Source organism: Mangifera indica, chromosome 5 (genome assembly GCF_011075055.1).
Source record: "Mangifera indica cultivar Alphonso chromosome 5, CATAS_Mindica_2.1, whole genome shotgun sequence".
NCBI classification, from domain to species: Eukaryota; Viridiplantae; Streptophyta; class Magnoliopsida; order Sapindales; family Anacardiaceae; genus Mangifera; species Mangifera indica.
Window position 1 is genome coordinate 13,174,617 of NC_058141.1, and position 25,378 is coordinate 13,199,994.

At 33.4% G+C, this 25,378-nt stretch overlaps 6 protein-coding genes across 12 annotated transcripts; 1 reads left to right on the forward strand and 5 right to left on the reverse strand.

The window, feature by feature from the left end:
* Positions 1–1,690: 1,690 nt before the first annotated feature.
* Positions 1,691–3,164, reverse strand: LOC123217591. Its single transcript, XM_044638680.1, has 3 exons — positions 2,531–3,164; positions 2,229–2,414; positions 1,691–2,045 (listed from the first exon to the last, which is right to left on the reverse strand). Exons 1-3 carry the CDS (start codon positions 3,140–3,142, stop codon positions 1,755–1,757), a joined length of 1,089 nt encoding a protein of 362 aa, XP_044494615.1. The 5' UTR covers positions 3,143–3,164; the 3' UTR covers positions 1,691–1,754.
* Positions 3,165–5,926: 2,762 nt separating this feature from the next.
* Positions 5,927–8,316, reverse strand: LOC123216277 (transcription factor MYB83). Its single transcript, XM_044636685.1, has 2 exons — positions 7,843–8,316; positions 5,927–7,103 (listed from the first exon to the last, which is right to left on the reverse strand). Exons 1-2 carry the CDS (start codon positions 8,169–8,171, stop codon positions 6,359–6,361), a joined length of 1,074 nt encoding a protein of 357 aa, XP_044492620.1. The 5' UTR covers positions 8,172–8,316; the 3' UTR covers positions 5,927–6,358.
* A 2,844-nt stretch (positions 8,317–11,160) lies between these two features.
* LOC123217616 (ATP synthase subunit O, mitochondrial-like) lies at positions 11,161–14,170 on the reverse strand. Its single transcript, XM_044638709.1, has 6 exons — positions 13,979–14,170; positions 13,676–13,723; positions 13,059–13,302; positions 12,150–12,262; positions 11,541–11,627; positions 11,161–11,445 (listed from the first exon to the last, which is right to left on the reverse strand). The coding sequence occupies exons 1-6, from the start codon at positions 14,075–14,077 to the stop codon at positions 11,317–11,319; spliced, it is 720 nt and encodes a 239-aa protein (XP_044494644.1). The 5' UTR covers positions 14,078–14,170; the 3' UTR covers positions 11,161–11,316.
* An 841-nt stretch (positions 14,171–15,011) lies between these two features.
* Positions 15,012–15,650, forward strand: LOC123215659. Its single transcript, XM_044635856.1, has one exon. It carries the CDS (start codon positions 15,144–15,146, stop codon positions 15,342–15,344), a length of 201 nt encoding a protein of 66 aa, XP_044491791.1. The 5' UTR covers positions 15,012–15,143; the 3' UTR covers positions 15,345–15,650.
* A 707-nt stretch (positions 15,651–16,357) lies between these two features.
* Positions 16,358–18,827, reverse strand: LOC123215658 (E3 ubiquitin-protein ligase BRE1A). 3 transcript variants are annotated; one of them, XM_044635854.1, is made up of 6 exons: positions 18,481–18,827; positions 18,322–18,377; positions 18,148–18,194; positions 17,521–18,027; positions 17,036–17,210; positions 16,358–16,712 (listed from the first exon to the last, which is right to left on the reverse strand). In XM_044635854.1, exons 1-6 carry the CDS (start codon positions 18,629–18,631, stop codon positions 16,560–16,562), a joined length of 1,089 nt encoding a protein of 362 aa, XP_044491789.1. In that variant the 5' UTR covers positions 18,632–18,827; the 3' UTR covers positions 16,358–16,559. The 3 variants fall into 3 exon arrangements, with proteins under 3 accessions (XP_044491789.1, XP_044491790.1, XP_044491788.1); XM_044635855.1 differs by having other exon boundaries at positions 16,358–16,709; positions 17,036–17,213; XM_044635853.1 differs by having other exon boundaries at positions 17,036–17,213.
* A 2,415-nt stretch (positions 18,828–21,242) lies between these two features.
* Positions 21,243–25,363, reverse strand: LOC123216176 (E3 ubiquitin-protein ligase BIG BROTHER). Of its 5 annotated transcripts, none has more exons than XM_044636558.1 (9): positions 25,120–25,363; positions 24,284–24,336; positions 24,000–24,182; positions 23,381–23,609; positions 23,135–23,169; positions 22,924–22,968; positions 22,240–22,367; positions 21,553–21,661; positions 21,243–21,457 (listed from the first exon to the last, which is right to left on the reverse strand). In XM_044636558.1, the coding sequence occupies exons 3-9, from the start codon at positions 24,138–24,140 to the stop codon at positions 21,407–21,409; spliced, it is 738 nt and encodes a 245-aa protein (XP_044492493.1). In that variant the 5' UTR covers positions 24,141–24,182; positions 24,284–24,336; positions 25,120–25,363; the 3' UTR covers positions 21,243–21,406. The 5 variants fall into 5 exon arrangements, with proteins under 5 accessions (XP_044492493.1, XP_044492496.1, XP_044492494.1 ...); XM_044636561.1 differs by lacking the exon at positions 25,120–25,363 and adding an exon at positions 24,811–25,074 and having other exon boundaries at positions 24,254–24,336; XM_044636559.1 differs by lacking the exon at positions 25,120–25,363 and adding an exon at positions 24,811–25,073.
* Between the last annotated feature and the right edge of the window lie 15 nt (positions 25,364–25,378).

Consider the following 25,378-nt stretch of genomic DNA (forward strand, 5'->3'; position numbering starts at 1 on the left):
ATTCGAACCAAATCAAATCGAACCCAAGTTAGCTCGCTTTGGATCCAACCCTAAACTTCCCCATTATAACTTCGTTCCTCTTTCACATAAAGACTAGATTAAGAGTGAATTAAATATTCAATCTATACCATTATTATAACTTTGAAATAAATTCTTGAATCAAACTATCGACTTATTTGATTCAATAATTATGAGGTTGGTTATTGAATTCAAAGTTTATCTTACTCAATGTAATTACTTTCTTTCCAATATGACAACTGTGGCTTCTAATCATTATGAGCAATAGTTATTTTCCAGATAATCAGAATATTTCTTCGGTGGTATATATATATTAAAGTAAAATGTACTCCATATATATCTTCTTATTATATGTACATCTGCTCAAAATTCCTCGGACATACCACGCGGATTTGTTTCTTTGTATAATTAATTAATCATGCAAATTATGTAGCGTCCTCTCTGATATTCTCCACATTATTAATTTAGGTATAGACCAAATTATATATCCTCTGCAGTCTTTGTTCTTTGTATATTGTATACCATGACTGAAACAACTCAAACGATTGTTCCATTTGAGTATTATTGTACTAGACAATACACATGGCTTTATGAAATTAAGATACTGATAATAAAATCTTTTTCTTATAGTCCTTGAATTAAGAGGCAAATCAATAAGATACGATAGGGAAGCAAGATGATCTTAAGTTTGTTGAATCTCTTTTGGTTAAAAGCCATGCGTAAAAGAATTCCTACACCTCCAAATAGGTTGGATTCGATTTGAATTGAATTCGAATAAGAGTTAACTAATTAAGATCTATTCGAATTCAAAAAATTTAACTTGAGATTGATGGAGTAAGACAAACTCGTTTGGAAGCAATTTAGCTTTATACTCAATCTATGTGGAGTGCAAATTGGAATGTTCTAATTGACTTGAACTTTACTCATTTAAGAAAATGTGTCCGAATCAACTCGTTCAATCTGAGATTTAATTTGAGCTCGAATAGCTCAAACCGAATCTAACTTTATCTCCAAATATTTAGTCATGCGTTCACTCTCATTTCTACATATATATGGATTGATTCGAACTCTACTCATTTGTGAAAACAACTCTAATCCTTTACTCAAATTCAGCTCGTTCAATCCCAACTGAGCTTAAATCAAATCCAACCCCAGCTCCAGATATTAGGTCCCATGTCCATTCTCATTTCTGCATGTATCGGTTTCTGAGTGAGCTCAATTATCATAGTATATATCCTTTAGTCCCTCACTTGAAGTTAGTTCCAACACCCAAAACATTTCATTAGATCATCAATTCATCATCATGCTTGTCCATGGAAATGAATAAATCAGGAATATTAAGATAAAGAGCTTCATATATACATAGCTTCCGTCGCTGAGAAAACATGTGGTATTTTTAAGGCTTACTCCTCTGATGGAGAGGCCAGCAGCAATTATTGTTTAGCTGCAAAAACTTTCACTGTAATTTTCAGGGGTAAACCTAAAATCTGATTTTCGAAGTCTTCTCATATACAGGAGTCACATTTTCGCTCTTTTATTGCAGTTTAACAAGTTCAACTAATCTACGACTAAAAATGAGTTCTGTTTATGTGAAATTTGGTCGACCGAATAATATTGCATTCTTCATCATAAGAGTATGAAAACATACATGAAATTTTGTTAATTTCAAGTGTAAGAAAATCAACATATATAAATGAGAAGTCCATAGACAATTTCAGCAATCCATAATTAATAAACTAAGTTGTTATAGAGCAAGTGCTATTAAATGTTTGGGTTCGGTGTTTCTTATCATATTTAGTAGTTAGAACTAATAAACATTGGACTTCATGGTGGAACTTGAGCTTTATAAGGTCCCAAACAACCCGATAAATTGACCTCAACTTCAAACGCATAATCAAAGGCAATCCCATTCCTGACTCAAGCATATCCTCCATGTCCCTCCCGGCACCATACATCGGCTTGTTTCTTGTTCCCACATATAAATCGAACAATGTCGACCCATGGCTCGCAACATATAGCTTTGGTCCCTGCATCCATATACAACTACTTTTTAGTAATTGGGTATATAGAAAATATGTCATCGTATAGTTAAGTGATTTTGAATTAAAGATAAATTAACATTCAGTTACATAATAATATATCATATGTATATTTAATTGTGTATTTAAAAGTATGTACATATATGTGTAGTATTAATGAATTTCATTTACGTGTGATGATGCGAAAGGGAGCCGGCCGAAGGACATTTCCATGGTTGGGCGGTGAAAGTGGAGGCCGAAGAGCTTGGATTTGTTGTCTATAAGTAGATCAATTGAGCAATTGCAAGTGAGAATCTTAGTTGTGACACCAGTGCTATCCACTCCTTCGCCTAGTCCAAATTGGTGAATTTCTACCTTCTGCAACACATACTTTGAATTAAACTTATTAAAAATATATATATATATATTTGTTATCGGTAACTGATGGGAAAAGTTAAATTTAGTAAAAGCTAAGAGGCAGTCGAATAATTTACCTTGATAGATATCTTTGGAGATGGAGGCTTTGTAGAAATGTAAAATACAAGCAACGCAATTGCCAAACTCAACAAAAGTCTCCAACCTATTTGCAAAGAAATCCATGCACAAGAATTAGACCTTCTAAAAGAAAAATACCTCCACCATAACCCTTTCTTATGATGGCTTCCATAATACCAATCCCCATCATCTTCATCATCATCATCGTTGCCACGGTGATGATCACAGACCCCATCATGATGATCAACAATAATCAGACGGTTCTGGCCAGTACTCTCATGATCAGTGTCACTAGGCCCATCATGATCATCAGCTAAAACCTTCTTCGGATCATGCAAGAAAGAGTTGTTGGATCCACGAGAAGAGTAACGAGAGAGAGTGAAATTTGAGACTTCAAGATTTTTCTTATTCAGAAACGTTGAGTTGTTGGTGTTTGTTTCCGAGCGTGTGGGGGAATGGAAAGCTGATTCGATGGTGGCATGGCCGCGAATGTCGCAGCTGTTTGAATGGGAGATGGTAGACGGGCTTTGAACGTAGTAAGCACAAGGATATGAATGAAAACTTATAGTTTCTTGGTCTTCACAGTCCATTCTTGGAATGTGAGCGGCCATGGAGATGGAGAAACAAAAGAGAAACAGAAAGAGAAAGACAATGATTCTGACAATGGGGTTTTGCAGGTTTTTAAACTGGAGACAGATCACACTGCTCACTAGTTTGGCTTGGCTAAGCCGCGGTAGCCAGAAGATTCACACTCTATACAAAAGGAATACTCGAAATCAACAAATACCTTTGACCTCTCGGTAATTATGAGCCAAATTGAGCATCAAGCCGAGAAAGATTTAGGGAAAACTGAAAGTTGAAAGCGAGAATTACGGATTGCTTTACACCGAATTTTCTCTATCTTTATCCTAGGAATGATAGTAAAGTAAGCACGCTTTAACATCTCTATTCATTCTTTTAATTGTAAAAGGCTTAGTTCTTTGACAAAAAGGAGGGGAAAAGATATTTTTCAATGAGAGATGAACATGATTATACAGTGTTTAGCGCTTACTGACATTATTGTCTGCTCATAAATTTACAAGCAGCACTGAATTAAACAAATTATAGCCATTAATTTCATCACCATTTGATTTTGTAAACATTTAATCAAGAACAATTTAATTGAAGCCCTTTGGGGTTGTTTTAAAGATGATCAAATATTCCATTAACGTTGCAATATCCATAGAATAAAATTGGTTTTCAGAAAGGGTCGTTTGAATTGACAATTAAATACCATCTTAATCATTTGAGAAATATTAATGGATTCCCATTGAGGGCATTATATTGACTTGTCCAATCAAAGTCAAGTCATTCACAAGGTATATAGACAACAATGCTACGAGCACATAATTTTAAGTACACAAATGAGTATATATATAATGTGTTATTATATAATTAAGTATTATTATTTTATCATTAATTCAAAATAACTTAATTATATGATAACATATTATTTATGTAATTATTTGTATATTAAAAAACGCATATCTTCAACTGGATGCTGAAAAAATGTATGCGTGAAGCATAAATTAATAATTATTCTGGAAAAATATTAATTGCAATATATAGCCTAAGACTACTTAATTTATTGATCAAGAAATAAAAGAAGAAGCTGGGGGGTGTTAATGAGCAATAAAGAAGTTTAATTTTATTCAATTGCTTGGTTTTGAAGGGAACTTGAATTGAAATGCAAGAGATCTAGTGAGAGTCCATGATTAAAGTACAGTGAGAAGATTAATAAATATAAAAATAAAATGGGATAGATGGATGGAGCAGCTTTTGCTTTTTTACAAAGACATAATCAATTTCACTACTCACTAGCTGCCATCATTCTTCTGATATCGAAACCAGATCCCATCTTATTGAAGCTTTGGGGGTGGCCACCTCCTGTAAATTATATAATTTCCTATCTTATTGAAGCTTAGCATTCATGGTCCTCAAGTTATAAAACTTACTACTTATAAGTATTTCACTTTTTACTTGTAGAGAGGATTAAACTCAAGTAGTTTCATGATTTTCCTTTTGTACTAAAATCATCAATATGAGGCAAAAACTTATCAACTCATGAGAGAACATATCTTGTCTCATGAGAAGAAAAGCATTTATAAAGAAATCCAAAAGTTAGTCCCCAAGGAGTAATTTGAGTGGTAATATATAAAAATAGAATATAAGTTTAAATTGGATTCGAGATTTTACTTATTTAATATAATTAATTGAATTTTTAAAAAATAAAAAACAGCAAAATTCAGAAAACCTAAATGGTGCATGCAAAGAAGCCTATGATCCCTTTTCTTGGTTGCGTACTTGATAGTTCCAGCCCAAAAGTTTCCCATCTCTAAAATGAAATTGGGCTTTTCAAGCCTATCCTCTAAATTAACAGATAAATAAACAAATATTTGCCCCTATTTTTGCAACATTTTTTGCTGATATGAAAGCTAATAATAATGCTTGTAATTCTTCAATAACGTAATATTATCTTAAGATGGATTTGACATTGTGATGAAGTTACTGGTAATTGGTACAGCTTGGCTGATTTATCTTCTCTTGTCGGCACCAATATGACATTAGAATATTTATATGCGTTATTAGCTCAAGACTCATTGTCTCTCAACCCAATATTTTGACTTTCTCCATTGATTCTTTGCTTTGATCGAATGTAATATCAAAAGCAGCATTTTGATGTTGATAAATCGGTAACTAATTGATCAACATCTAAATCATTTGGGACATTGCTCTCTTCTTCAGCTGAGTACTAAACATATTCAAAGCTCTCCAAAAATAATTTGAGTAATAAAAGATAGAGATTTAAGTATGAAAGTAAGAATTCAAATCTCATTTATGATATTTCAATATCAAACTTTTGATTTATTTGGTGTAATGATCGTGGGATTTGTCATTAGATCTAGGATTTAACCTGTTTGATGTGATGATCAACCTTGGGCTTTCACTTACTTGGACTGATTGATTCAACTTCGAAAGAATAGTTTGACTCAATTAAGATTTTCTCCTTATAAAAAAAAAATTCAAAATATTATTCCCAAATATATACTCATCACAATTCATACATTGTAAGATGATTATTATGTTGGAAGAACAAGCAAACAGTCATATATCTTGTTATACATTTTCATTTTCTTTTAATGTAGTTAAAAATTTCTATTCAAGTACTTATGAAACTTGGAATATGTATATTTGGTGACAAAGAAATATTTATATTTATCTCCAAATCTATAGTAAAAAGAGTAAAATTATGTATGTAAATTAAAGGGGAAATTATCTCTCATATTACAGAAAGTAAATTAATAATGTTGAATAAATGGTTGTTTGATAATGTAAAAATTAGGATACGATACAAAGGAAAGAAATTTATGAATTTGCTTTTATTAGCATGCATTTGTTTACATAAATTTGTGTAACATCCTTTTCGTTTCCCACTACAAACCGCCCCACCTCCAAATTATTTCCATTAATTTGTACATAAAACTACAACTCACCAACTAATCTTTATTGTTTAACACTTTATAGTTTTCTATATACCTCTCTATTCACATCTCCCTTCTCAGAAACTTATCTCCACTTTGCAATTCTTATTGCAGGACCTTGAGATCGTCAATCTTTATGAGAAGAGGCCAAAAAGAAAGAGTTTTTGAGATAACAAAGTGAAAGCAAAGCTGAAAGAGTTTGACATGTTTTAATTGAAAAGAATGATCGCCCAAAATTTCCTGGGACGTAAAATATAGAGTGCGCAATCCAGAAAAGAGAAGGTTTGAAATTAAGGAGAGACCAAATTATTCAACTTGGAAATCAAGATAAGGAAGGGAAGATAAATTGTCCATCAAACCCTCGAAATCCCATTCTCCAACCCTCAGGTTTTCTCCTTGCCAATTATTTTCTAACCCACAAATGTCTCCTCCTTTAAACCCTTGCTGAGCAGAAGTTGTATCATTGAAGCAAGAATTATTATTGTAGTAGAAGTTGTTGTTGTGGCTTTTCATGTCAATATTAATGTTGTTTTTGGCAGCATTAATATTATTCTCTTCACCACTCGATCTACTCTCAAGTGGAGGAAGCGAAAGGTCTCCTTCTAATCCCATTTTACTTGGCTCTAACATCCCATAATCCCCATAAAACAATCTCTCTCCCATGTAATTTTCACCACATGAAGGAGGCACATTGAATAAACAAGGTGTCATATCATAGCGATTAATCTCAAGCATAGAGAAAGGCTCCATTAACTGGTTGTTGTTTGGTGTGACCATGGTTTGGATGGAGGCAGCGGATGATGATGATGATGAGTCCATGCAAATGGCCATGATATCATGGTCATGCATGGGGATCGTCATCCCTCCACCTGCTGTAACAACACTAGCCTGATGGTGATGATGATGATGATCCGATGAATTTTCACTGTCATTTGGTGAGGTTGTTAATGGAGGGTTGTTGTTTTTCAATCTTTTCTTTAACGTGGAGTTCCAAAAATTCTTAATTTCGTTGTCTGTCCTTCCTGGAAGACGTGCCGCAATTTGAGACCACCTGTTATTGTTTGACACAAAATTAATTAACAAAGATGATACTGCTAATACAAGTCAATATAAATTTATTGATTAGGTAAATATGAGCATTAAGTTTCTTATTATATATATTTTAAATTGCATGCTTTGCATGGATGCTTGAGGTCTACACTCTACGACTAGGAAATAATTAAGAGGACTGATGAATACACTAAATATAAGCCTAAATGCTTTGTTGTGTGACTAAATATTCAAAGATGAAACTCGATTTTTAGACCAATATGAAATAGTAAATTACAGTTGGGAAAAATTAATATTTTTTAAATGGCCGACTATCAAACAAAAGATCTGAAACTTTAAAGGAATGCAGACGATTGAAAAATGATAATAAATGAAAAGACTGTTCATAAATCTAACTAAAAATCAAACAATGAAAAAAAAATTAAAAAAACTAAAACAATAATATTAAATATTGCTGGATCAAGAAGTAAGTTAAAATGAATAAACCTATGAAGTCAAAATTTAAGCAAATTTAACAGGCCTGTGTAGCCTAGGGTTCTCAAAGCAAAGTTTGGAATTGTATTCAAAAGAATAGTAAAAAGATAATGCACATTGTTCTGCACGGCTCTCTATGGCAGCATTGATCGATGAGTTGCAGCCTGTCACAATGACAATGTGCAGAGTCGCATATATGGAACTAAGCTAATGAATTAGGAAATATATATTTTCATAATCATTAGATTCATGAATATATTTTTTACCTGTTGCCAAGAATGGAATGCAGATGGATGATAAGCTCTTCTTCTTGAGGGGAGAAGGCGCCACGCTTGAGGTCAGGTCTCAAGTAATTGATCCAACGAAGACGACAACTCTTGCCACATCTTTGAAGGCCAGCATTTCTAGCAATATCACTCCAGCATCCTTGTCCATTGGTTAACATGTAGTTGATGAGTTTCTCATCTTCTTCAGGAGACCATAATCCCTTTCGAAGCTTGTTGTTGGTCGACTTATTAATAACATTGTTATTGTTCACTTGAAGTAGTCTGCCGCTATGATCTTTCCCCATTAGATCCGGCTTCCTCATTTTCATCTAGTTTTAGCAAAAACAAAATGGATTAAATGGATCTAGTGGAACCTTACAAGAGATAAAGCTATATAGGTAAATGATCGATGTGTGTTTAGAGAGAAAGAGAGAGAGAAGAATGAGAAGGCTTCATGGGTTGGTAATGGTGATGATGATGGCGATTGTTGTGGGGTTTGCTTAGAATACGAACGATAGAAAGTAAAGAGAGATGGGATTTGAGAATTGAGAATTGAGAATTGTGTTTGTTGTTGGTTGATGAGTTGAGTGGAAAACGGATTGGAGGGGGACCTCCTTAAAAATTAAGATGGTTGGTCTTCTTGTCTTTGACTCTATCTTGTCTTTTTCGATGCATTTTTCTTCACTCACAAGGTAATCATCATATCAAAATGTCCTTCAGACTGAACTATTTTGCTTCCATTTCACATAATACTCTCAATTCTCTCTCTCTCTCAAGCCACACGTGTTTTTGAAGGATTAGCCTAGAGAGATAGAGAGAAAAATCAGTACACAAGTACTTTAAGTTGGTACATTTTCATTTCTCCAGTAATAACAAAATGTTTATGGAATGGTTCTGGGGAATCATTCTTTTTTATTTTGTTTCAGATGACAAACGTGAAAACTTTCCATGGTATTGTCTGTTGGCGGAGTTAACAGCTAACTTTGCTTTCTGAAGCAATTCATGGATCCTCTCTCGGGGTTATGAATATTTCAGAGAAAAAATATATTAAGCAGCGAACTTTTCTGTTTTGGTCAAAATGCAGTTCATTCTTTCCCCTAAAGTCATGATTCTGTTAATTATAAACGGGTACTAATGAATTAATATGGATATTATATTACTTCCTAGATTTATCAAATTACTTAAAACACAATTCAGCTGAAACTAGAAGATCTTACTTGATACAAACGAAAAGGACTTCATGCAAATGAGAGGAGTTCTTATTGTTGAAACAAATTATAAAGAACTTCAAGTCCTGCTGTGAGATAAAAGAAAAGAACTTACCAATTATTTAATCAGAATTGTAATTAAATCAAGCATGTATTAATTTCTGGGTCTGCAAAATTCCTACCATAAATAACAGATCTTTTCCCATTCATCCTGAAAAGATTACAAATTTCTACATATCATGAATTTGTACCATCATTCCAAAAACTTTTCAGATTCTGATATATGCTAAAGCTATATCTCCTTTTTGTTTCTTTTCCCATCGTACAGTTTGTTTGCCATAATGAAATTAAGTTGTAATTCAGCTATGTTTCTGGGCAAACAATTTTTTTTCTTTCCAATAAATCACCAAATTTCAATATATTTAAACTGATGAAGCCAAACCTACTAAAAGCTCCTAGGGTTGAATCAAACTTATTGCGAAAGCAAGCACTGCTTTCACTCAAAATTACAGTCAGAAAAAGTGCTTTCTTACCAATATTATTATCATGTAGCTGTAGTTGCAGAATTTTCCGTCGTATATTTATTAGATATTTGGGAGATCCAATTTAAAGAATTGTTGCTATCACATATCAGATAAATATAACAAATAAACCCCACAAGTTTCCTTTTCTTTATGCGTTATCAGAGTTACCTCTCTGTGCCATTCCTTTTCATTACCTAATTTTAATTCCTGTACTGCCGCCCAGCAAGTTCTTCTTAAAATAAAATAATATCATCTTGGTAAACAGATCTCCAGGGCAATTCCAAGTCATTGTCCGAGGAAAACTATTCAAAAGGGTCATTTCATCAAATTATAAACAATGCCAATGTTCCTTATTTATAAAAGAAATATGAAGGTGATGGAGACAGCCGCGATTTTCTGGGGAAAAAGAGAGTGGGAAACTCTCAAGTTACTCAAAAGCTTCAAAAGTATCAACAGCTGTCCAGGGAGGGAATTGTGTGGCTTAACAAAGCAACATGCTACTTGGTTAAAAAGACAAGAAAATACAACTAGACTTGAAAGTTGTTAACACATTTCTACTAGATTTGTACATTGCAAATGAATTATATATATTTGATCATTTATATTAATTAGAAGAGGAATTTGATTTGTGTTAAAATGAGAGGCCAGGACTCAAGAAACTGATTCAAGAAATAATGACATGAAAAGTTATCACACTTTCCAATTAACATGAAGGGGTACTCACCAAAAAACAAAAAAAAAAAACATGGAGAAGGGGTGAGCGGCGATACTTTTCAAAATAATGCGACTGAATTTTCAGATTCAGTGTTTTTAACATGGCAAAGAACAAGCATATAAATTCCTTTACCTTTTAAGAATATGGTTAGTGCAATTATTGATGCAGCCATATGGGCACAAAATGAGTGGAAATTTCATAAAATGAATGCATGTACCAGACAAATTTGCCAAAATATTGCGTTTCCTTTAAGAATATTTCCCTTTTTTTAAAATATCACATTCAATATGCACATACGAGAGAAGAAAGTTTTCTCCCATTGTATGACAAGTCACATAGGAAAGCTTAGCAAAACTATAGCATTTTAGGTTAATATTAATGTACACTCTCTTTTCTATTTTGGCCAGATTCCACGAGCATTTCTTCCTAGCTTTACTTTTAATACCCAGTTTTTATGCAGTGCCTCCCATAGTTACTCAAATTCCGAGCAAAACCACATAGTTTCCGTTGATTTCATTGTGAGGATAACCCATTTAAGTTAATCACAATGTCAACAAGAAATACTCTTGTAAGGCTCCAATATTTCTATCTCAAGCTTGGTTGCACACTAATTACTCACAAGAGCATTGATTAAATTGAATCCACCATTAATTTAATACATTCTATTGAGCAGAGAGCGAGCACCGTTCTCAAACCGCTAAGTCAGGCGTCTGAGCGTCTGCTCTTAAAATCTGAAGATAAGAAAGAGAGAATGCAAATCATGCATAAAATTTTATTCTTGCGCAAAATAAGAAAAATTTGAACGAACTATGATCAGAACAGTGTAAGAGATGTTTCGCAGTCCAATTGATGTGTTTGCTTTAAAGCAATGTGGAGAAAAAGTAACTTTTATTTTCCAAAGGATGCATTCCACCAATAAAAAAGGCAGATAAGGATCAAACAAGATTATAAATACTTCTTTTTCTTCTTGGAGCATCCCAAATTATGCAGAAGTACTTGGAAATCTATGGCTTGGATGATTGGCACCTTAAACGATACCAAAGTTAATAGGTTCACGCAAAAACCTCTCCATTTGTCGTGCCCTAGTCTTAATAGACATGTCAAACACCTTTTGCCCAAACTCTACCACGAGTCCACCAAGAATGCTCGGATCAATCTGGCAAATATAAGAGAAATTTAAATACAATACCCCTGTTAACTCAATTCTGTAATGAAATACAAGCAATTTTGTCCATGGGTTATAATAAGTACCTTCTGTTCAACCTTAACTTTTTTCCCTTGTCCAAGTATATCTTGCAGCGTTTCCTTCAATTCTTTCTCCTCTTGTGGAGGGAGAGGCTGGCACAAATTTTTTATAGTTGAAAGGGAGAAAATTAGGAGTAATGATGACTTTAAACATGTTAGAAAGGTTATCAATTCAAGAAACACATAAGTGGATGTCAAGAACAATATAAGACATTGCCATGATAAGGTACACCTGGTATTGGGTGATAGAAGGCGTATATAATAGTACACAGAACAGGCAAAAGTAACATCAAGTTTATAAAAGTGTTATCTGCATAAAACAATCACAATTTCTGGGAAAGAAACTAAATATGTCCTATATTAAAGAGACATTTCTGCATTACAATTACATTAATCAGCTAGTCTGAGAACAGTGTATACTCACATGAAAGCCCATTCAATTATGCTAAGCAACAAGTAGACATCCTACGATACATTTGATTAATACAATTCAACTATTAACCATCAATTTCCTTGGGAATTACAGGATGAATACAAGTGCTCTCTACAAATGAATAAAAAGTGTTATGCTCATTCCAATTAAATTGGAATTCAAAATTGATGGAGGAAACTTACAATGACAGTTGTGACAATTACTTTCACTTCTCCCTTATGTGCCATGGTCAACTCCACAAATCTCTTTGCAATGCTGTCTAGGTATCTCAGCCTCTCATTCTCAGCCAACACAACTAGTAGGAAATTTCAATATATCATTGACATAATCAATGACATTTCTTACATTTAATTAATGCCATATACACTACACATCTACCATCACTCGAGAAGAACAAATATAGGCAAAAATACAAAAGTAACAAATAATTTAAAATAAAGCTACTGAAAAAACACAAGCAACGATTGGAGGTCAGGTAAGTGTGATAGCTTTTCATTACTGTTAATTTTTTACTTAAAAATTCCCCAACTTCTCTTATGAATTCATAATGTTTGAATCCCCACTTCTTGATCGGAAGTCATGTTTTGACCAGTGAACTCAACCCTGCGCAATAAATGCATATCCTCAAACCAATTAAAACAATAACACAGATTCTAATCAACTCAATGACAGTCCATATAACTTTCTCAATGTGGTATCATGTCCGTCACTTTTGGCTTCAATGAGAACCAAATCAGAAAAGTTGAGAACAAGTTATTGCATGAAAGTTATACGTAAAATCCAACTAAATCATAATGTATGTGGAATGTGAAGCTTTGATTGGGCATCTGCCAAATCAATATTAAAGTATACAGTCATCAACAACATAAAAACTTGCACCAAAAAAAAAAAATCCCACAAATTAAAGGAAAACGAAATCCACTTACCACAGAAGAGAAGGCTCAAAACAACTAAACTGAAAAACCTATCAAACAGTTAATCACTATTCTACATATTGTCTAAATGCAGAAAGAAAAAGAAAAAACAACTCAGGTTGATTTCACTAAAGGACAGTTTGAAATTTTCAAAAATTAAATGAGTTGCAATCATACCCAAGAAGTTCTTTGTAATCTCTGACAATTTAGCTTGAGTGCAGATTTCATTAATGGCCTTAAATCTTGTCTCTGCAGGCACAGCCAAGTCCTTCATGAACTGAGCAAATGTAGGAGCTCTCTTTGAAGCCTCAACAAGTTCAACAAGCTCGGTCTCAACTTTCTCAAGAGAATTAGCGTTCACAGCTGCAAGGAACAATGCAGAGGCATAGTTTCCAGATCCCCCAAACAAAGCCACAGGAACCTAAAACATCAACAACCAAACAAGGTTAAAAGAAAAAATAATAATAAAACAGATTATTACTCTCTTTCTGTGTTTATTAACAAACTAGTTCTCAGCGTTGATTGAACATACAAAATACCCTAATGCTTCTGACCAGTGACCACATACAAAATCATTTAGGTTAAACAAAAACATAACAGCACAATATTAACAATATAGTAAACCCCCAGCATAACTCTGTCAGTAATTTGCAAATTAAACCTTATGAAGAATCAACCTTTGCAACAAAAGGACGTCTTATCAAAATACGTTTTTTTTTTTTTTTTTATAAAATTCCTCCACCTTAATAAACACAACACACTGATAACAACTGAGTTTATACTTCATCATTTACCTTAACTTTCTCCTCTTTCCCTGAGGCCGTCGTAAAACTCTTGGACAACTATAAGAAAACAATGCGCCTCAATTAGACAGCACTTTAACAAACAATAAAAATAATTCAAAGATACAAATTAAAATTTAACTTCCTTGAGAAATTTGTCATAATTTTTCCTATTATATGAGATAGGAATCAGCTCTACAGAAGCAAAATTAAAAAAAAAAATGGTGACAAATATTCTCCGCGACTAAAAATGAAATATAACCTAAGAAATCAATTCATAAGATCTGATTCGAAAACAATGAAAACATTTGTTACCTGTGGGTGAAGAATGGATCGGTGAGAAGCAATAGAATCGGATCTGATAACTTTGCTAAAGAGAGACAGGTTCGATCTGATACGCCCGGCCGTTGCCATTTCGTAAGTTGAAAAACCCCTATTTCCTCTAGTCTTTTGTTTTGCGAATATGAAAGAGATTAGCCAGAGAGTGAATCTTGGAGTCCTACTCTAGTACTCGACGTTTATTGTTTCTTCCATAAGTTCGTAGGTTGGTTTCGCCACGTGGGGAATTGGTCAAATAAACTCTCCTGCGGCCCAAGCGCCTTCGGTGATGTCATCTCGCATTAAGCGGCCGATGGGTGGTTGACTCGAGCCGTGGACCCAATCCAACAAGTTTTTTAAGATATTTAAGAGGAGGGTAATTTAGTAAATAAATATGAATCTATATTAGTGTAAGTTGGATAAATAATAGAATATTTTAATAACTTTTTATAGTTAATTATAACAGTAAAATTAATTATTTATGTTTTTAAAATCGATTATTTGGTTTGATTAATTAAATCATTAATTAACTTATAATTTGATTTAATTTTATACTTTAATCTGATTTATATATAAATATTAATTTATTTAAAATTTATTAAAAAATCTATTAAATTAAAAAAATTATTTAAAACTAATATTTGATTTTTTTATTTATGTAATATAGTGTTAATTATTTAATTAATATATTTAAAATTATGTTTTAATTTAAAAAATATGATAAATATTTAATATTATTCAAAATATATATAATGATTTAATAATATCTTAAATTAGCTAATTATCCGGTTAAATTAATCAAATTTTAAACTAGTAAAATGATTAATTCAATCAAATTTTAAAAATATTGATAATAAATTATTTGTTAAATTATATTTAATAAATATAATAAATTACATAAAATATTTTAAAATAATAATTTAAAAAATGATATATTAATAATAATTTATATTCCATTTCATTTTATTTTTTAATGAAAGATTCTGACTTTAAAATGAATATGAATAGACTTCCCCACCCACCACCAACACATCTCCATCAGTCAAAGTTTCTATCTTTCTTTACATTTCCAGAACTTATCTCCTCTTTCTCTCACCAAATTTAATCCACCCTTTAAAATTTTCTCAAACCTTTTCCTCTCTTCACCAGAACCAACTTCACAATGTTGCAGCTCTTCTTCACTGTGGCTTTCTCTGCTGTTCCTTTGACTCTCTATCTGCCTCCTGTCAGAAATTTGAATCTTTTCGTGGAGACCATGGAGGATTTCATAAGAGAATCCGGAACACATACGAGGAGACTCTACCCACGAGCGCAGGTCATCTGGTCAAGGATCCTGGACTGTCTACTCTGCAACTCACCCTGAGATTAGATTTACGTTAGCTCTCTTCTCTTCAATCGGGTCCCGGTTTGTATACATGCCCTCTGTTCTTCCTATGAGTTAGATTTTGCTTTATTATTTTTTTCGCTTCTTGCTGTTGCTGTTGCTGCCTGTTGCTGTTTTTTATTATCGCGGGATTAGTATTAGGTAGTTCAAAGAATGTCAAACGCGTGAGTCTTTTCTTCACCTCACCTTTTGGTGGAAACTTCAACATTCTGTAACTTGAATTTTGTATAATCTATGTACAGAACAGAGCGATGAAAATAAAATTCTAGATTTGTTTGAATTTGAGATGAAGGGTTTTCTTTTATTTAATGTTGTATTTGTTCTGTCACGCGAGAAATTACATTATCTTGAGAAGGCTTTTGCCATCTGCTTATAGTTCATTGCTCTGTGAAAGAAAAATTATTTTTTGTGTTGAGAATCATCTTATTGGATGATAATAGCATGCGCTAGAACTTGAGTAGGTGCAGGGTTTTCTTCTAATATTTCAATTTGACAAGATAAGGGTTGAAAACGGTTAACGGCGGCCTATCTTTGTTGTTGGTTTTCTGTCCAAAATGGGTTCAGAATTATCTCAATATGTATTGTCTATATCGGGAAAGGGCGTAGGATAGAAAGACAAAACAGAAGCACCAAACCCAAAGATTTTGGCTTTTTCTGACGGTTATCATTCCATCTTAGAAGTTGTCAAAGTTATCTAAAACAAAGGGGGATGAATGAAATTAGTTTTGAACGCCAAAATTAATCAATCATCCTACAGGTGCTTGATTGTATTTGATTGAAGTTATCTACTTATATATGAAAATAAAATTTTCATTTTTCTCCATGCTTTTCTACACGGTTGATCAGTTGATTCATATCACATGACCCTGTTTTATTTGATCAAAATAAGAGCATCTTTCATAGGAACACTGCCCTGAAATAAAGGGAAAGGTGTGGCACCAAAGTAATGATATTTACATTATCATCAGAATATTGGAACTTCTTTCAAGGGATGAAGAGAAAGTACGAACAACTTTTATTCAATTTGAATGGATTTCGGTGCAATTATTGCATACTTAATTACAGTTTCTTTTATAAATGGCAAATGAACAAGGAATGAAGACTACAATGCAATGAATCGATGAATAAAGAGTAGAAAGTTTTCATTCAGAGTAAAACTAAAGAATGACTGTATCACTGGCATTATGTTCAAATTTACCCAGATAGTGCGCAAGGCTTCAGGAACCAAAATACATCCAGAGCTCTTGCTTCTCTTCCCTCAACAATTGAAACACTCTTCCCTTTATCTACAGCTCCTTCTTTAGTCGCCTCTTTGTTCTGCTCCATTTCTTGAAGGATCCTCCTCTCCTGGTCATAACATCATCACTTTAGTGTAACATAAAGCAAATTTATATGCAGTTGTTTGCAGCCAAGAATTGAGATTGACTAAATCTTAGAACCAGGCCAGCAAAGCACAGAACATTCTGCTTTTCTTCTCTTTAGTCAATAAACTGATAGTTCATGAATTATCAGCTCACTGCATTTCAGAAATTCTTGATTCTAGCAGTTTACTCATTGCAAGATTCTTCTATTATAAACCATCGCATATTTGGTGCACTAGTCTTTGTTAATTGGATAATACCTAACCTGCCTTATATTTCAAACGGAATGAAAAATAGCTAAATACATACCACCATCGACCTGTATGCAGAAGACTTTGAAGGGGTTGTTCTCATGGCAGTACGAGTGGCAGAAAAGCATTGAGGAGAGGGGGGATTAGTTCTGATTTGCAACAAACACTCCTCTCCTTTTTTCTTCATGTTCTCCAAATTCAAAGAGACCGGAATGTTTTCTGACTCATCAAATCTTCTGCACAAATTGAATATCAATCAGACTTTTTAGTCACAAATACAGGTCAACTTAATGGTTTCTGCAAACTAAAAACCGCGAATTCTTAATGGTTTAGTTAGCAGATCAGAAGTCTTAGTATGTTTTTAGTTTACACCATCGAAAATAAATTTTCTTGAGCAACAAATTTTCTCTAGCTATTTAAAAAGTTAGCTTAAAAGGGTCACAATGCAGTCAAATAGATCAAATCATATATAATTTTTACAAAGAACTCAATAATAAACATCACCTATCATCCGCGGAGAAAAGACAGTGTGAATGAACTTACTTCTTCCTCCTTTGCTTGTCCTTAACACTTCCCATCTCAGAATCAGATTTCTGTTTATCCACTACTTCAAGCAATGGCTTCCTCTCCTTCTCTCTCCCATCCAACTCACCTAAAACCTCAGAAGAATTCTCATTTTGGACGGCCATTTTCTCACCCTCTTGATCCTTCTTCTCCACATTCTCCCTCTCCCTTGCCCTCGTGGCCAGTTTCTTCATTTCATTGCAAAATTCAGTAATATGATTGAATATATCTCTGCCCGCAAATAAGTTGCTTGCTGAAAGTGTGGCTTTAAGTCTTGGCAAAATTTCATCATTTTGTGAAGTGTCATTGATCTGTTTATTGTTCTTTTCGCTGCTTGATTTGATAGCAGCTTTCAAAGACTTGACATGATTTTGGGGTGTTGCTGAATTTGGGTTTTGATTTTCACAGTCTTCAACAAATTTGGTTGGCATATCATTCGATGGAAACGAAGTTTGACTTTGTCCTCTTCTCTTCAATCTTGCATCTCTGAAGCCAAATAAGCAAAAATAGACACACAAAAAAGAGTGAGTATAACTTTGATTAATTAAATCTTGAACTCATTTGGACTGACAAAAAAAAAAAAAAGCGAAGAACTTGAACTGGCACCTCTGATTCCTCTCTCCAAATGGAACTCTTTCAATTGATCTTGAAAACTTCACCAAAATAAAGAAAAAATTAGAAAATCAATAAAACAGCAACATTCGCTACAAGAATCAATTAATGCTACTATTGATATATTTATGTTCTGATGTGAAATAAAAAGAAAATAGAGATTAAAACCTTCGAACTTGACGGTGTTTTGAAGAAATCCTCAACTGTCTTTGGGTGCTTACAATCTGAAGCAACAAAAAACCAACCAATTCAATTCAATAAAACCACTACTCAAACACAAAAACACATATTTTAATGCAATTTAAAGAAAGAAATGAGAAAATTTACCAGGTCTGCAAAACCAGGCTTCATCATCAACATGAACTTCATCAGGAGCCAGCAAATCAACCCATTTGGGTGCATTGATATTCTCATAAATTTTATCTTCAACAAACACGGACTCAATTCTATTCCAGTCGATTTTTGCTGGTTCCATCATAAACAGAGAAAGAAAGAGAGTTTAGAGAAAATAACGAAGACCCAGATACGAAGCTGAGGTGCAACGATTTTTTGTGAGCGAAAGATTTGATCTTTGTAGAGAGAAACGGTGACCCAGATTCCAGAATGTGAGCTGAAAGTGAAGCAGGTGGTCATGTTGCTGGAGAGAGGGGACGAGATGTAACGGTTACTGGGTGGGGCTCGTCAAGTTTTTGACCGTTGGAGATTTGTTTATAATTAATTAATTATTAGGGAGAAGGACTATTCCCCCATTTTTTTAGCGCTATCTCAAACGAATACCCACACCTAATAAAAACTCAAATATTTACCTAAAGTTTAATCTGTTTGGACACATCCATATATTTTCTGTTAGGATTAAGGGGTAAATTCGTTATTTTATTAATAATATTAAATAATTAAAATTTCATCTCATATTTTCCCTTTTAATTTGAAAAATAACATTTCTCCTATGAATTAAGTTTCAAAAATTTCACTTTTCCCGCATAAAATGCAGCCACTTTTTTCGGTGACGGTGGAGAAGTTTTCGTTCAGAGATTGACCACCTCTCGACAACGATGACCTCTAGACCACAATCGTCTCATCCAGATCAGCGTCGTCCAGATCTTTGGACAACTAAGCATCATCCAGTCTGGACGACATTTCATCGTCTATTCTAAATGACATTTGGTCATCCATTCTAGACAACAAGCGTCTTCCAAAGAATGGACGATGCTTCATCGTTCAGTGAAATTCAACGAGCATCGTCCAGATCTAGACGACGTTTGTCACTCTCCCTCCAACCACATCGTCGTCGGTGGTTGGAGAGAAAGTGAAAAAAAAATTAGGAATTTGGGGGGGTGAAAGTCACTTTTTAAAGTTCAGAGATGGGGTAAAAGTTAATTTTTAAAATTAAAGAGAGAAAATATGATAAAATTCTATAATTGGAATGTAAATAGTAAAATGATGGTTTTACCTCTTTATTTAATAAAGAATTTAACGACGATTTAGAAATGGGTAAGTGTTTGAATTTTTCATCAAGTGTAGGTATATTTTTAAATAGCTCTAAAAAATGGGTGGGAAATAGTCCCTTTCCCTTAATTATTATCTTTGGCCCAAATTTGTTTATTTATTTATTATTTTATAGCATCGATTGTGAGGTAGGTGTAATTAATTTTTATTTTTTTTTATTGGATGGAGAAAACATTATTGATTATTATTAATTGGGGTTTCTTAAGATAAAGGATTGCAATTAATCACAAATTAAAGAAGTTAGACTTGCCATGTGCCCACATAGTGAAAGAAATAAATATATTTTCAGTGAATTACATATTCTCACCCAAGGTTTGGTCGTTAACCACTTTTTCCACCCAAAATCAAACGAAAATAATAATTTTATCACCTCTATTTCACCCCTCATAATCTCCCTTCCTTTCTCCAAATTGTTTAGTCGTCCATCCATCACCTTTGTTCTACCTAGGATTGGATCGAACTGAGTTGACTTAGACTTAAAAACCGATTCGACTCTATTCAAATTCATTTATTTTGAACATAAACCGAATTCAAGTTAAGTGGTTCAACTTATTTTAAAATCGAATAAAACTCGAGCAATAGAGAGTTTAGTTTGATTTAACTTACAAACTAGATAGATAACTTAATTCGATTCAAATTTAGTTTGTGACTTGATTCAAATCATGTTAAATAATTGTTAAACAATATCATTTTATCAATGAACCATAAATTCAAACACGAATTTGAGTCATATCTGAATCATAAATTTAAGTTATAAATTTGAATCAAACTTAAAGTACCTTTAATATTAACTCGACGAATTCAAACCAATTTATTTTTCAGTCAAACCAAATCCAAATAAAAAAATATTCAGACTCAGTTTAATTCGTATCAACCCTTAACTCTACCCTTCACGTCTCCAATTCATTACTCTAATACTAGATCTGTTGGAACCCTGGATTCTCTTAATCGTCTAACAATCAAACCAAAAAAGAAGACAAAATAGAAAAAAAAAAAAAAAAAGATTAACTACTAGCTTTCAAGAAGCCAATACTCTCCCTACGCTTGCTTCTTAACTGATATTTATTGCTTCTTTACTTTTTCTTCTCTCTTAATCCCACTCCTCATTTTTCTTCTTGCCCACTTCATGACTTTCCCATTCCATCATAACTGCCCATGCACTTTCTGTGCTTTTTTCTACTACTTAATTACATCAACTTTGGCTCTCACGGATATGTTCAAAAGAACCAAGAATTTAGTAATGAAAGTAGTTAGGGCTTAGGATTGAAACTTTTGATTAAGAGACTAATAGATAAATTATGCCCTTAACCTTCTAAAAGAATGAGACTTGAGACTAAGCCAGGCAGCTTATTTCTGATAGGAGGCCTAACCAAAGATAAATATCCTTCTTATTCATGATCAGAAAGAAGATAATGAATGCGTAATTCAAAATATATTTTATGTAATTTCCTGTGAAAGAATTTAAGTACTTCTCATATTTTAGGAATGGCTTTGTGAAGAGATTTACTCATTTATTTTAGGGTGCTCGCTACCCTAAGGCTTAAAATTTTCAAGCCACCATAATTCAGACTCACACTCCAATCTGAAAGAAAATTTACATTCTCTTACTATAGAAATCAAGATTATAGAAGCTTATACTACCAGGGTGTCGTCTTAGTTCCTTCACAGGCCCTATGTTTACAAAAGAAAAAATAAAATAAATGGGAAAAAAGAGAAATTAAACAACTTTTTCTTCCACTTTGATGCTTTAATGCTTTGATTCCTCGCCAAATACCTCGTTGTTGCAGATTGGACATATCTGATATGTAAAATGTTAAAGATGAGCATTAGTCATCGAAGAATGAAAATGAGAAAGCTACAAATTTTTTGTTGCTAAATAGAGCAGTTACTAACCTTGTTAATGCTAAGCCATTTACTGATGCATTCAGAGTGATAAACATGCCTGCATGGCAATTTCATTTGTCGATCTCCTCTTTTATACCTCATTTGGCAAATCACACACCTGTTTCACAAACAATAATTAACAAAGTTTCATTCTTTTATCAGTTGCTGAGTTTGCTCTGGCAAATACTGATTCTGACAGAGAAGCAATGAATTTTCATAGTTGTAAAAAATACAAACTATTCCAATTTAAGACCATCAAACTCTGTGCTTAACCATGAAATGGAAGCTTAACATGCACATCACCAGACCATGCAAGAAATGTGAGTGCCATCCAGTCCAATATCAACTATAACATTTATGAGGTTCAGGAACCAGATGAAATTAATGAAAAAGCAAGAATAATATGGATTTTCTGAAGGTATGTTTAATTAGCCTCTTAAATCTCCAGGTAGATATAGACAGCAAGAAATGTTTATATGATTAACATATTTTTACCATCATTCTGACCAGAAACACAAGAATGCAAATTGATACACAAATGCACTAAACATGGAAAAACAGAAAGATGTAAACCATCTCATTATCTTGAGACATGGAGACAAGTAAAACAAAGGAAAGATTAACAATAACGGCAGATTGACGCCTATAGTTGATGGTGGCAATATTGAGTAACACTCTCGGAAGCCAGTGTGTTACCTCTCCCCTGATTTTTTTCTTGAGAATAGATTCCCAAACTTGTATTTTGCAGTTGGAAGCAAATTAATAAGTTCCTGTGAGAGACCTCGACTCTGAGTTCCAACTGCCTCACCCAAGTCAAGTAATTCCTGCATACAGAAATGATTCAACAAATAAATACTATAATATGCTGACAGCATGAGTAATGGCAGAAACCAATATCCAAAATTTAATCCAGCTAATGCTACACTCTTGCCCTCAGACTTGGTCTATTTACAACTAGAATTATAACAAATTTTACACAACTTAAGAAGAAACTAGAAAGTAAATACTCCTAAAAGAACACTAAATGTCAGCTGGATTTCTTCAGCTAAAAAGCTATTGTACTTAAATTTGGATAGTCCCAAAAGGATGTTAGTATTTGTACCACAACATATAACAAAATGGTACAATAAATAGGAATGATTTAATATATGTTATAAAAATCCTAGGGTCGGATGTACCAAAACTGGTTCAAAGAAGATTCTCATGATGCAGCATCCTTGTTGTTGATAAATGACAATAACACCATTCACATTGTAGGACACAGAGAAGAGAGAAAAAAATCATAGAAACCAAGATCCTGTACTGCATCATTTTGTAGACCGCTAATAAATAAAAATGCAGTATATTATAAGAAATTAAGATAAGTCATATAACACAAACCTCATAGGTCATGCTATCTGGATCAATATTATCTTGCCAAACAACCTGTGATAATAGGAAGTAGGCCACATCCTTATCAGCAAAAATATGAAGGGTTTGATATGAGTAAGCATAAGATTTTCAAGAGGAAACACAGTTGACATAACACTGATAATCCAGCATGGACATTAAACAAATACTAATACAACACATCAGCAAGCAAGCTTCCTACCTGAGAACTATTAGAACTCTGATGATTTGGACTGCCTGCAAAAGCAAAAGCAAAAGCAAATTTTTAAAGACTACAAAAGTAACTAATTATTATGATTACTGAAGGATAAAAATTCGCAAGGAAAGAAGAAGACAAGCAAGTTTCATTCGGAAATAAAGATAACCCAAAAACAGCCTTCAGCAATCAAAGATAAAATATCTTCAGTAACTCTAACTTGCTAGTAACTTTAACAAAATTTTAACTAACATTCTTCAGGTGTAGCATGCACATTCATGAGGGCTTCTCCTTCAGATTGTGTGTCTGTGGTTTTGGGTTCATCAGTGTTCATTGTTGAACCATATTCCCAGGTCCTCCAGCCAGCATCTACTCTAGGCAAATGATCATTTACCTCGCATTGACCATAGTAATAAGTATACTCTGGACCAGAAAATCCAAATTTGTATGGATTCATACTCATTGACCAGTAGGTATTTTCCTGAGAAAAATAATGTAGATAATGTTCGCATAAAAATAATGGTAGATCATGCATATATAGAAACAAGGAAACATTTTGGTTCACTTAAAAGCAAAATGGCCATTAGTACAATCCAATTCCAGAAAGTACCTCTCATAGTTTTCTTCTCTTTGGCAAAAGTTTCATACATAACAGTTGACAAATAATTGAATTTACTCTCAATTTTGGTAACAAATAAAGTCATAAATGCATAAGGGCAACAACCGATAACCCCATTCATAGGCAACATGGATCTGACAACCTTACATCAAAACCAGTGCCAAAAGCATGAACAACCTAATGGGCCACTTTTGGAAATATTTTTTTTAATTTTTTTGAAATATAAATTTAGAAACTGTAAAATGAAAGTACCTGATCATGGATTGGCGCTGCCTGGGGATAATTCACAGGAACATGAGTCAAACCTTCAAAGAAGTCCATGAAACTTTCAGTGACAGTGTAAGGAAAACCAGTATCTATGTAATGCACCTCCATTTGTCTATTCCCATTCATTTTGAACCAAGAATTCCAATCAACTCAAATTCTCAAAACAAGCTGCGAAAAAACACAAAAAATAAACAAACGCCAACAAATAAAACTGAAGCAAAAAGATATTATAATAACACCTTTCTTTTATTGAGTTCCATATTTCTTACATTATAGAGAGTTTGAGTTTACTCACTGTCAACGCAAGTTAAACTCAATATCACTGCAAAAACGGCTGAAGAATAGTTAAATATTAAGACGAAAGCATACAGACATTTCAGATCAAAGCATAAGCACCAAAAAAAAAAAAAAAGAGAGAGAGAGAGAGAAGGAAAAGAAGAAGAAAAAGCCGGCCGAATTATGAGCTAAATTTGTTAAACATAAGGTAAAACATGCCTAAGCTTACAAAAATTAAGAACACATTTAAAACTCCTACGGCCTCCGTTTGACTAGGAAGAGAATGCAAGAAACCTAAAAAGGAAACGTTTCAAAGCTTATGAATTTCCAGATTCTTCATCCTAACTAAAAGAGAAGAAAAGAGTTTGAAACAGAAACTAAAAAAACAAAGCAGAACTCGGAGCCAAACAAAAACTTGGCGCATTTTACTTCATTTAGCAACGTTTCTCTCTCTCACAAAAAACAAAGCAAAATTACAGCATAAAATTCACAACTTTCTTTTCTCTTCTCTGAATTTTACCCGAGAACCAAACAGAAAATATCCAGCGTTCTCCAGACCAGAAAGTTTATCGCACAACAAAATGATTCAAAAATTCAACTAATACAACAACCAAAAAGCCATTCTTTCTACAAATAAAAGCTAAATTCATCCACATTTGGAAATTACCATCAAGCACTCCAATATGCAAGAAAACAAAACAAATTTTAACGCTAACGACAAACAAATAAGATCAAAACGAGAGAGCAACAGACAAAAAAAATCAATGACGATGCCGTTTGAGCAACAGATTAAGAAAATAAAAATAAATAAAAGAGAAAAAGAACTGACAGAGAAGAGAGAGTTGGAAGCTGAGAAAGAAGACAACAGGAAGGAGAGGTCTGAGTGTGTGAGTGAGTGAGTGAGTGAAGAGAGAAAGCGTCAGGATTCAAAAGTAAAAGCGAAATATGTTTTTGCGTTTTTGTTTTTGTTTATGTTTTCACTCAGACTCGGTAATCCATAGTTTTTTCCCTTCTTTCTCTCCATCGGATTGAGGCCTGTCTCTTGTTTGTGATGCCGAGTTTTCCATTTTTTACTTGTATTCTTATGT